Source organism: Trichosurus vulpecula, chromosome 2, assembly GCF_011100635.1.
Source record: "Trichosurus vulpecula isolate mTriVul1 chromosome 2, mTriVul1.pri, whole genome shotgun sequence".
Taxonomy (NCBI): Eukaryota; Metazoa; Chordata; class Mammalia; order Diprotodontia; family Phalangeridae; genus Trichosurus; species Trichosurus vulpecula.
Window position 1 is genome coordinate 377,369,439 of NC_050574.1, and position 13,160 is coordinate 377,382,598.

The 13,160-nt window shown below is 36.5% G+C and overlaps 1 protein-coding gene across 1 annotated transcript in view; it reads left to right on the forward strand.

Annotated features, from left to right (window-relative positions):
• The window catches only part of UBASH3A (ubiquitin associated and SH3 domain containing A), a 110,340-nt gene that overhangs the window by 52,139 nt on the left and 45,041 nt on the right, over positions 1 to 13,160 (forward strand). Inside the window, exons 5-6 of the mRNA XM_036745735.1 lie at positions 5,168 to 5,337; positions 12,563 to 12,771. Coding sequence (XP_036601630.1) covers positions 5,168 to 5,337; positions 12,563 to 12,771 — 379 coding nt within the window. The remainder of the gene's footprint in view (positions 1 to 5,167; positions 5,338 to 12,562; positions 12,772 to 13,160) is intronic.

The following is a 13,160-nucleotide window of genomic DNA, read 5'->3' on the forward strand; positions in this document are numbered from 1 at the left end:
GTTAATTCTTTATTTTTCAGAATTTCTCTTTTGTTATTTAATTGAGAGTTTTAAATGTGTTGATTTTCTAGGTATTTTCAGTTGAATCCCAATTCATCAATCTGTTATTTTTCTCTTTTACTAATGAACATATTTAGAAAAATAAAATATCCCCTATGAACTGCTTTGACTATATCCCCAAAGTTTTGTCACATTTTCTCACTATTATCATCTTTAAAGAAATTATCCATTATTTGTATGATTTATTCTTTGACCCATACATTCTTTAGGATTAAGTTATTCAGTCCCTAATTTTGAATCATTTACTCTATGGCCTTTTATTGAATATAATTATTACTGCATTGTGGTCTGTAAAAGATTTGTTTAATGTTTCTCACTTCTGACTTTGTTTAAGGAGATTTGTATGCCCTAATACTGATGGGAGATCGTGGGGGAGGTACTGAGAAGAAACACAAGTGTTCAAAAGATCACAAGTCAGTCAACTAACTGCTCACAAGTATGAAATCATATGATTCCCTAGCCACTCAATCTCAGGGGCAAGCATGAGGTGGTAACACAAAAATGTATTGGAATACATACCCATATTGAGAACACAGAGCTCAAGGTTCTTTTCTTTTTATTTGATTCTTGTTGCTGGGACGATTCACAGGGACTGAGTGAGAGAAGAATCTTATGGGGGTAAGAAGGGGAGTCATTTGGTGGCCCAGAATGAGACCTTCCTTATCCATTACAAGGGTATTATGATTAGTAAAGTTTTCTAACTTTGTACACAGGGATTAGATGAAATTAACTAAAATGAAGTTTATTAACCTTGTACACATGGTTTAAAATTTGCTAAACTGATTATAATCAGAAGAACCTTGCAGTAATTGGTGAAATAATGCTGATAAATAAAAACTTCTGGGTACACAGGCAGATCAATCAGTGGTTAAACATTGAGTCACTTCTGTTACTTAGGGTCATCAGTAGGACAATCCTCACAAATAAGTGGTCAATTTTTGTAAAGTTGCATGAACAGTTAAGACTGTGTATACTCCTTTCAATTTCCACTCAAAGATCACAGTCTATCATATCAAATTTCTGTTGAGGACCTAAACTTCTTTATGTTAGAAATACGCTTGACACTGAAATTCAGGCATCAAGAGCAATTTATTATTATTGAGGAATCCAAAGGAATTGGTAAACATTCCTGGCCAGGAGTGGACTCCACCTTTCTTTAGGAAGAGGGATTGGGGAATACAGGAGTGAGACCAGCTTTATTCTGTTAGACTGACATAGATTGAGGCACCATCAGCTCAGGACCTCCTTCAGAGAACTGATTGATCTGCTCCACTCTTCCTGATAACACCTCTTCTTATTTTCTCTCCTTGATATGTGTAAGCATGTCCCCCTCCCCTCATCATACATCCCATGTTCAAAAATGGCAGAAAACTCCTCCCTGTGAGTGTGTAAGGTAATGTTCAATTAGCCAATTAAGCATGCATGGTAGCCATTTGATCCAGTTTTCTCTTCAGCCCTGACCGTTATCTGGCTGGTTTAGACCAGTTTTCCTAACATCCTGAATCTGTGGTTTCTGCAAAACCACAAACTTTATTCCAATTGACTGGGGACCCTCATCCTGATTAATTTTTACTCCTTCTTTGTTCAAACTGACACTTCATTAATTATTCTGTGGTACTTAATTAACTTTTCTGTGCAAACTTAACTTTCCCTAATTTTTACCAATTTTTCACATTTATTCATTCATATTATGTTTAGATTTATTCGAAGTGGGTGTACTGAATTCCCCAGAATTATATACTTTTACTGAAGTTTTTTTTTTCTATTTTTACTTTGCCCTTTGGTTCTAAGAAAGCCTCACAGTTTTCTATCAAGTTTTTTTTTTTTTAAATATGATGTCTAGATTCTTTTTTTGATTGTGGCTTTCAGTTCACTGATTCCTAAATAATCTCTCTCTGACCTAGTCTCCAGGTCAAGTTTTTTTTTATATGAAACATCTTACATTTTCTTCTACTTTTTCAATATTTAGACTTTGTTTTTAATATTTCTTGTTTTCATGGAATTATTAACATCTATTTGATATATTCTATTTTTCGAGGAGTTTGTTGCTTGGGTAAAGTTGTGTACTTCTTGTACTAAACTGTTAATTTTATTTCCAAGGCTTTTCTTCATAATTCTCACTTTTTTTAATACTTTCCTCTAATTTTCATTTCATTTATAATATCATTTTGCACTTTTTTCATATTTACTTCATTTCTTCAAGGAATTATGACTGAACTTGTGTACAAGTTGTATTTTCCTTTGAGGCTTTACTTATAGATATTTCAGAGTCTTGTTCTTCTGGGTTTGTGTCTTGGGTGTCTCTATCAATATTATAACTTTTCATTGTGGAATTCTTTTTTTTTTTTGTCTCCTCATGCTTCCAAATTTAATTTCAGACTTTAGACTTTATCTTACAGTCAGGCTTTGTGCAGTTCTGAAGGGAATTGCTGGTCCTTTTTTGGTCCTGTTTTGTATTCTCCTAGGTCCTATTCTGTTGAGTTTTTTAGGGATTTCAGGAGAAGCTTTAGCTGGGGACCTGACAGCTTCCAGTTTGCTCAAAGTGGTTGGTTGGATCCAGAGAGAATTCACTGCCTTCCTGCTCTGAGCTTTGCAAGCTCTTGGCTTAGGTTTAGGTCTGAGCAACATAATGCTTGGCTTGTCCCTGGTTGAAGACCCAGTAGTATGCTGCTGGACCCAATTACCATAAGCTGCCTGAAAGGCTCTGAAGATTCAGAGTGCCAAAACTTTAGACTCATTCTTCTTCTGAACTTCTTGTCCTGCTTATTCCACTTCAGGTTTCAAAATGACCTGAGAGCTGGATCTGAAATCTCATTCCATTCCCAGTCAGAGTCACACAGATGGTGTTTGTTTTATTTCTTGCTTCTTTTCCAGTATGTTATCTCTGGCCCACGATCACTCCCTGCTCTACTTGGACTTGTTATAGGATTGCTCTCTTTCTCAGAGCACACCTCCTAGGTATCTTTTGGTTCAAGTGATTTCTCCATAATAATCAGTATTTTCCTTAGTTTATTCATTTCAGCAGCTTCAATGTCTAGGTATATGGGGAGGGGGAAGAAGAGGGTAAAGTCTGCGCTTGAATCAAGCTCTGCTCTGCACTCCTAAAGTATAAGGGCAGGCCCTGGCTGATTCTGGTGTAGTGGCCATGACCAGGCCCCTCCTTCCATAGGAATTGTTTGACCTTGTCTCATGCTGTGATTCAGGTACAGATTATTTGGATGCTAAATTGGGCTGGAGCCAGGGGTCTAAGCAACCCTCCTTCTGAAGCCTTTTTCTCTTGCTGCTACAGGGATTCACGATCATATCCTTAAGGGCTCCACCCAAAGGTCCTCTCCCATGTCTGAGGAGCTCAGAACTGTCCACCTTACTGGGCTCCATAGCACCTTTCTCCCCTTTGCTGTGGGTTTCATGTCATTCTATGAGGCTCTGAGCAACCCTTAAACTAATAGCTGCCTGGGGCCCCTCTCTCACCGCTATACTCTTCTGATTGTTTCTCTCTAGTTGCCATGAAGTTGCTTTGAGTTATTCTTTCTGCATACTGGGGCTTGTTACCTCAAGGTTTATGTAGAATTCTAGCCACACTTCTGTGCATTGAAGTTCTACAGATGTGTCTCCTTATTCATTTTTAAATGGTTCATTTTTAAACTTCATTGGGCATTTGCAAGTGATCTGGCATCCTCTAACATGCTGCCATCTTCCCATGATATTTTTCTCTATTTCCATTCAGTTATCTCCAGAGATCTATCATATTTAATTTTTCTAAAATTCTATACAGGTCCTTAATTTCTTTGTTGCGTTTTGTTATTGCTGTTAGATTTATCTAGGGTCAATGGGGTAAATTGAGGATCATCATTATTATAACTTTGTTATCTATTTCCCTTTGTAATTCATTTAATTTTTCCTTTAAGTATTTATAAGCTATGCCACTGGGAACATACATATTAAGAATTGAAATCAATGTATTGTCTATGTTACCTTTCAGAAAATGTAATTTCTCCCTTTGACTCTTTAAATTAAGTCTGTTTTTGTTGTTGCCTTGTCTGAAATCATAAGCACTACTCCTGCCTTTCGTTGTAAAAACAAACAACTTTATAACCCGTAAGAAATGTCATCAATACAATCACCCACCTTCCAAAGGATGAATGATGAAACATGCTATCCATTACAGAGAGGTGATGAATTTAAGGTGAAGAACAAGACATATGTGTTGAAATTTGCCTTGCTTGATTATACATATTTGTTGTAAGAAATTTTTTTTTCAATGAGTGGCAGACAAAAGAGAAAATAGATTTTTGTTCATTTTAAAATAGGTGGGGATTCCACAGAAATAAAATGTTTTAGATGAAGTTAACTGTAATATTTGTTTTACATTACTGTTTTCCTTTGTTATAAAAAACTTCTCATAAAGTGGGAGTGTAAATGCGTGCAATATAAAAACAAAATACATCAATAAAACTGAAAGTGACCCAAAAAAGGAGGTTGCCACTAAGTGGCAACATATGGCACTTCTTATATGTAAGCTGAGATAGTTTTTCTTTAAGGTGACAAGGAGGATATCCTTAGGATATGTCTAGTTTGGGAGACTAGGATTTGAACCACTGGTGTTGCTATTTTTGCTACCTAAGGCATAAAAAGCCCAGCCCAAATGTATAGATATAAGGGAATAGTCTTCGTGTGATTTAATAAATATAAATTATATGCTTTTAATCTTTAGTAATGCATAAATTTATTCTCATTAAATGTTATTTTCATGATCATTTCATTGGTTTCCAATCCCCAGACTGAATTAGGTCACTCCTAAAACACCTGTAAAATGAAGGCCTTTGACTAAATAATCTCTACTACCCTTTTCACCCCTATATTCTATTAATCTATGATTCTATGTGCAGTGCAATGTACACTACAAGGGACAGAAAGAAGTGTAAGACAGAATTCTTGCCCTCAAGAAGCTCATAGTTGAATTTGGTGAAACTGAGAAATACAAAAAGTGACATAGCAGTTTAAGAATTAATTAATAGTGCAATACTACAATACGAGATATCATGTCATTACTTCCTAAATATAGAAAACCTCTAATATAATTTTATGATATTTAAATTTTTTATAGATTGCATTGTGAAGCCATGTACCAAACAACTCCATCTTACACTTGCTCATAAATTTTGTCCTCATCATCAAAAGACTCTGGAACAGTTGGCAAAATCCATCGACCAACTACAAAGTTGTCAATGGACTGCAGCTCTGTATTCTAGGGATATGCGCTTTGTGCATTACCAGGTAAGATACAAACTTCTTCTATACAAGGCTTCAATGTTGACGGAAAGACTTTATCTTTAACAGAGAATTCTTATGTCAATATATGCATGTGTTCCTGGTGTGAATCCTCACATCATAGCCCTCTGATTGGGGCATGGACCACACACTCACTTTCTGGGCTAGCTCACTCCCCACAATGTGCCATTTCATTGGCACATCTCATTCCCAGAGAAGAACCACCACCATGGCTGTACTAAAAATCTCTCAGGATACTAGGTGAAATATATTCCTTCTATAAATTATTATAACATTTGAAAATGCTAGGGGGGAAGATATACTCTCCTGATTCATTACTATAACATCATGGAGAAATATATAGCTGATACTCATTGTTATTATAACACTCGAACCCCCATTATAATTTGTCTTGTATGTTTCCATTTGCACAAAATCATCTACTCACAATGATAATACCATTAAATCTTAAACATAGCTATTTATTTAACAATAAAACAAAAATACCAGTAATCAGTACAAAGATACTTAATATAAGGAAATGAAAGAATAATTCACCATATAATAATAGTTAGCATTTACATAGCACCTAATATGTGCCAGGTACCATGCTAAGTGGTTTTAGAAATACTTCATTTCATACTATCGAAAATCTTGAGAGGTAATTGCTATTAATGTCCCCATTTTACAGATGATGGAAGTGAGGCAAAAAGAGGTTAAATGACTTGCCCTAAGTCACACAGCTGTTAAGTATCTGAGGCCAGATTTACAAATAGAAACCTAGGTCCTATCCTCTCACAAATGCAATCAATATCTATGGGGAAAGAAAACATATTTAAAGAAAGAAAATCATATGCTCGGGATAACTCACAACTTTGCACTGTATGCAGGCTTTATTCTCATAGGTTCATTTGGGAACATCTATACCACACAAAGCTGCTTCTCCAATAACTGTTGTCCTTCTGTGCCTCAGAACTCTCTTACTAGGCAAACACAAAGCACTTCCATTATGTCATCATGGCTGTGCTACATGGACAATTCGTACCAGTTGGACTTACTGATGCGGTCTGTGCATGCATTTATCCCTCATTGCACAGGCAACGTAAATAATCCCAGTCAGTTCTTTACTCCCTGGATTCTATGTCTTCTAGTCATCTGTCAGCTTGCATATGTAGCAGTAAATCTGCTACAAAACTTGTCTTTGCCATTTCTGATTTTTCTCTTTTTAACCGATAGAGATAGGCAGTAGAAAGCAACAGATATTGTAAGAGACTGTAGATCCCATTTAAAGGTAATTCATTGGTTTCCCAATAAGAACCAGGCTTTCTCCAGCCAATCAGGAACTAACAGCTGAAGTCTTTGTGTCATGTGATCCCTCTACTGCCATTTTCTTCACACAGTTCAGCCAGAAACTGGCTTTTCCCTTCCTTTTTAGTCTTTACTGCCTTGCTTAGTTCCCTTCTGCCCATTCTTGATCACTCCAGCCAGGTTCTTCACCATCTTCAAAGGCTTAAATCAGTGCCTTCTGCTACTCAGTAACTCATCTTTCCCTTCTGGGGTTAAAAAAATCACTAACTTCCCTTTTCTGTTAGTTTTTAAAGCAACAATCCTCATTCAATCATCTCATCGTCTTCTGTTACCAGATCTGACATCTTTGTGAGTTTTAATCTCTTAAGTCTTAAACATAGTTGCACAAAAATGAACTGCAAGAACATAATGCCATGCACCTTTACCCATTTCTCAATCCTCAAACCAATCCCCTTAATATTCAGTGTCTCTAAACACTTTATTTCTTCACATTTGCACTTTGGAAGTTTTTAGTACATAAAAGTTCATTTTCTACTACCTTTCAGCTAGCAAATTGTTTACCTACTAAAGAACATAATCTTACATTCTTTATAAGGATGTAAGAAGTAAGTATAACATAAAGCTTTTTCCTTATTCAAAAATTGGCAAGCAAACTTCTTCCATCTTTTCTGAAAACTATTTCTTCACTCATGGATTTTAGCCATTTTTATTAAACAAAAGTTGTTTTTTTCTGACCCCTTTCAGCCACTATACTGTTCATCTCCTAGAAAAACTTGACATTCTTCTCAATTTAATTTCATTTTTGTTTACAGAAAAGTATTTTTTCTTCTCTTGTCAACAACTAAACTGCTCATGTCTTAAAGAAGCAGGGCTTATAGTTATATCAAGAAGTTATCCTTCAAATTGATTCTTTCAAGTGAAAGATTACATTTTCTTCATCTAAAGGCAATGAAAACTATTTTGTTTCTTGTGCATTAAGGGTGTCAGGACTTCAGGTTATATTCATGTATGTCCTGAGGCAGTTGAACCAAAAAGAGAAAGATTTCTGTTCTACCAAAAAAATCATTGCAAAATGCAATGTTACATGGTGAAGGATTGAACACTGATTGGCATCTTGAGATTTGTAGTTCAGAGGGAAAAGCATTCCCCTTAGCTTTGAGAACAATCATGATCTTTGAGCCAGAAGGCAGAATTGAGTTATGGTACAGAGTTTTTAAAGAGCTATAAAATCTGTGACAGATGGAATGGAATAAGGGGGACCTCAAGAGCTGATCCAGAAGAAATTGGTAGCAGAGAGGCAATAGGCAAAAGGGGAAAAAAAGGAAACCACAATTGTGGCAGAGAAAGAAGAGATGGAAGAGGGCCATTAACCTATACAAAATTTTGGAGTAGAAGACCCCAGTTGAAGCTACTGATTTTATCCATATCTTCAAGGACTGAGGGAGTTCTAAGAAATGATCTATTCTTCCTCCAACTTGCCCTCCCTGCCCATTAATAGACACTGTGACAAACTTTCTCTCTTTTTTATATCTCTTTCTTAATCCTAGAATTTTGGGTGATCTGAATTTTTGCCTCAATCATCAAGAGGCCAGAGGTTAGCTAGAGATAAACACTAAATTCAAATTAGGCAAGAGAGCCATACTTCTGTCTAAATATTAGGAATTTTCCTAAATGGGGATAATGAGCTATTGTGATTATACTCCTAATTTGTATTTAATATAAATTCCATAAAGCAGAAGAGCAGATGATCATGTCAGTCTGATAGTCTTTTATATTGCCTTTAGACTAAAAAAAATTAATTAATAAAGCTAGCATTTCTAACAGAGTGTAGCTGATTAAATCCCTAGAGACAAAGAGGAGAGGGAGGTGACAGATGTCTATGGTATCATACTCTGGCCAACTGCACCTTCAACAACTACCAATATTATGGTTTTACGGTTTATTTTGTTTGTTTTCATCCTGCAATAAATTTTCACTGAGGCCTCCACATGCACAGTACAGAAACTTTAGCACGTTTTTGCCATATGCCAACTGATTTAGAAGGAAAGCATACTACATAATACAAATGCTGCTAACTTGTGGGATTCAAAAAGACTCAGCAGGAATGAAACTCACTGAGCTGGGTTCTAAATAAATCTATGATATAATGCAACTTTTTTCTTCCAGTTTTTCTTGAACAGAACAATATATAACTCTAGAAGTACCATTCTTAACATAGAAATTTCTTAGCTTGGTCTTGACCCTCAATGTTGATACTGATATTTATCAAGTCCACTCTGTTTCCTTCTCTCAGTCTCAGGCTACATCTCCCCCTCAGGGCTCTAGAGTACCCAGAGGGGTTGGAGGTTCCCTAATTTCTTTGGCTTGAATCCTCACAACTATGCCCCCCCCCATTTTGTTGTCCCAGTTCCATGTGACTGATTACTATCAATTAGCTTCTAAAAAGATATTCACTTCAACGATATAGAAAGGATAAACATACAAACATTTCCCCACAACCCTCAGGGACACATTCAGCTCAGTTCCTATGCGCCATTGGTCTCATCAAGTTCATGTCCAGATGTGGCCTAATCACTGGATCAGTCCTTGTTTCAGCTACCTTAGTCTGGGTACTGAAAGCCACTCCCCAAAGATCACTCCTTGCTACTAGGAATATCAGTGCTGCACTTGGCCTTGACTCAATCTCTTCCTGACCACACCTGACCTCAAAATCTGGTCTCCACCTAAAACAGAAAAAAAAAAACCTCAAAAACAAATGCAGAGGCCAAGAATCAAGTCCTTTTCACATGGCCATGAGGCCTCAGAAGAACAGAAAGCTCTAAGGCCTCCCTCTTAACAGCATTGTCTCTCACTGGACATCAGAAATGCATGATACACTATGGTCTACCAAGAATGCAGCTGAAGACAAAGGAGCAAAAAAGGACAGAAGACGTCTAAAGCCTTTTGAATGCCATTTCAGCCAAAGAGCCTCCCATGGACTGTTACAGAATGTCTGCGCATTCCACAATCTCTCTGATGCACTTCCCTTACATGGCACCATGAGTCTCTTTGAAGGAAAGTCCACAGTTTTCCCGAAGGAGGAGATGTTTTCTCAGGCACTCAGCATATGCTACAGACACTCAATACAGATATTACACAGGAGATCAAATTTCCTGTGGCTGTGTGGTTTATTAAACCTGGTAAAACCACAGATAAACTGTTTCCATAAGAATGGAACATAGACTTTGGTCTCCAAACCTCCTCCCACTTACTTTCTTTTAGGTACCTGGGGAAGATTCCTACACCTGCTACTACCACAAGGTCATGGAAAGAAAGGAGAGAGGGTTGTGTGCCTTAGATCCCAGGCTCTTCAACAGGATATAAGCTCCCAGATCAACCATGGCTATTAAGAAGTCTATCTCAGACTATGGCCTCATAATCCACAGTACCAATTCCCCAAATCAGTTGCCACTAGCTTGGCTAGTTTGACTTCCCCTAATGGCTGGTAAACAAGTCCATGCTTCTGCATATCATGGAATGAAGAGTCTAAATCTCATGGGCAAACAGGAGTATCCAATCTAATATACTCATGTCCAGATTCATTACTGTTCTTGTTCTCTCTCATGACCTACTCTGTTCCAAAGCCAGCATTAAAATCTTACCATGTCACCTTCACCCTTATATGTCACCTTATTCTTCAAGGAGTCCTGCTTCTGAGATTTTCCTTTTAAAAGAAAATTATAATTATCATCAGTGCTTCATCATCTTTATGTTGAAAATACCATGGGCCCTAAGGCAAGTAATAATTTGGGAAAAGGAGAAATGACATTGGCTTACATAAGAATTGGGAAATAAGTGAGTGATATTTGTCTAAATCACATGTACAGAAGAAGTGTCAAATGTGCCACCTGAATCAGATTAAAACATAATTGGGAAATATTTAATGAAATAAATAAAAATGCAATAAAACATAGGTAATGTTAATTTGTGAGGTTTTTTTGCAGTCTTCAGGAATCCTTATGTATGGTTTAGTGGCCCCTATTTCTATTTGAGTTTGACATCACTGATGTACAGCACAGCATAGTGGAGAGAGAGGAAGAACTGGGTTCACATCTAATTCCGATACTGCTTACAAATAATTTAACAAATTGCAAATAATTTAATGCTTCTAAGCCTCAGTTTCCTCACCTGTGAAATGGAGATTAATAATACTTTTAGTCTTACATAATTTGGGGGAGATGGTTGAAATTATACTGTCTCCAAAAAGTCACATAGCAAAGGGAACTGAGGAGCTAAGTGACTTGACTGGCACATTAGAGCTAGTTTGTTTCAAACTTAAATCTAGGTCTTCTTGATTCTGAGTCCAACTTTACATCTACCATACCATGTTGGGTCTGCAAGTGATAATTAGGTTATAAATTGTAGAGAAGTGGCCAATCTATATTTGGGGCAGCTAGGTGGCTCAGTGAGTAGAGTACTGGCCCCGGAATCAGGAGGACCTGAGTTCAAATCCAGCCTCAGACACTTGACACACCTTGTGTGACCTTTTTAAGTCACTTAACCCCAGTTGCCCTGCCTTCCCCCCTCCAAAGACAAAAAAAAAAAACAGAAAAAAAGTAAAATTAAAAAAGTAAAGGAAGTCCCCTTACCAGGAGTTAATTCCCTTTATTAGTGATATCACAGATCTAAGTATGTATGAGATTGCTGTGACAATAGAAAAAGATCATATGTGTAAAGTACTCTGGAAATTCTAAAGTACAATATAAATCTTATTTGTTATTGTATTCTGGATATCTTAATAATCTATTATTCTCCATGTCAAGTAGTTCCCAATGTCTGAAAGGTATCTGAAAATCTAGTAATATTTCAAGACATTTCATTTTAGAGGGGGGTAGCTGTCACAATGTGGTTACCAAGATTTACTTTGGAACTCCCATTTGAGTTATGATTCATCAGCTATGGAAAGAATGTTTTGTTAGATTTTTTGATAGCCCAAGCAAGTTTTTTGTTTGTATCTTATCCAGACTTTGGAATGATCTTGGAGGGGCCAAGTTATATCATAGTGTGTAGGAATTCATAGCAGCACTTCATTATTTACTTATGGAGTATAATTTTTATTCTATACTTAGTAACTAATCATTAACAAAAACAAATATCCAATAAATATTTTAAAAATTGAAATCATACATAAAACTACAAACTTTGGATTCTTTTAAACTGGTTTATAAAGTATATATTGACTTAAACAAAATAATAACAAAAACTTCCCATTTGTTTTCATGACCCCTTCTGATCTCTTTTTATTCTGTGTATTTTTTTTTTGCTTTGTTCCTTTTTCCCCCCATACAATCATTTATGCAAACATGCTGCACACAACACTGCTGAGTAGGGCTCAAATTAGATTAAAATGTAATTGGGAAATATTTATTAAAATAAGCAAAAATACAATAAAACATAGACAATCTTACATTTTAAAATTAAGTCAAAACATGGTCCACAGGGATCCTTATGTGCAGTTTAGTGGCTCTCATATCTATTTGAATTTGACTTTTGTTTAGTCATTTTTTAGTTGTGTCCAACTCTTCATGACCCCTTTTGGTATTTTCTTGGCAAAAATACTGAGGCAGATTGCCATTTCCCTCTCTAGCTCATATTACAGATGAAGAAACTGAGGCAAACAAGGTTAAGTGATTTGCCAAGGATCACACAGTTAGTAAGTGCCTGAGGCGGGATTTGAACTCATGGAAATGTGTCTTCCTGACTACAGGCAGGGCGCCACCCAGCTGCCTGTATTTTGATTTTGACACTGCTAATTTACACTATAGTGTTGTTTTGATTATGGATATAGGAATTTTTAAAGAGTCTTCTTGATTTTTATATGTTGCAATTATTCCCTAATGCAAACTCTTTTGCAAGTCCTTAAAAGAATTTCCTACTTTTCTAGACACTGAGAGCACTCTTCCAGTATAAGCCTCAAAACATGGATGAGCTGATGCTCACTGCAGGCGACTATGTCTTTGTCGATCGAACCCAGCAAGCTGAAGCCAGCGAAGGCTGGGTGATTGGGATCTCCCACCGAACAGGCTGCAGGGGCTTTGTGCCTGAGAACTACACAGAGAGAGCCAATGAGTCTGATACTTGGGTTAAACACAGGTTAGTGTAAATGCTGCCTTAGAGTGGCAATTATAGCTCAAGTTAGAGCATGTATGTGTGTGTTTATGAGAGGGAGAATGTGTTCTTTTTTTTTTTTTTTTTACTACTTAACTCTTGAAATATATTCCAAAAACTGGGCTAAATATATGTGTGTGTGCACATGTTTTGGCTTTCGAATCACCTCATTGTTATTAAATGATTGGTATTTCCTTATTGGTTTGTATGTTTATGGTAAATTTTCTGATTTGCTCGTGAGATTTTGCAGCGATTATTGAAAAACGCAAATTTTGTTGTTTGAAAAATGTCACCACCTGAGTTTTATGAGCATTAAAGAGAACAATATAAGTGAAAGCACTTCATAAATTGGAAAATATTATCCAAATCAAAGG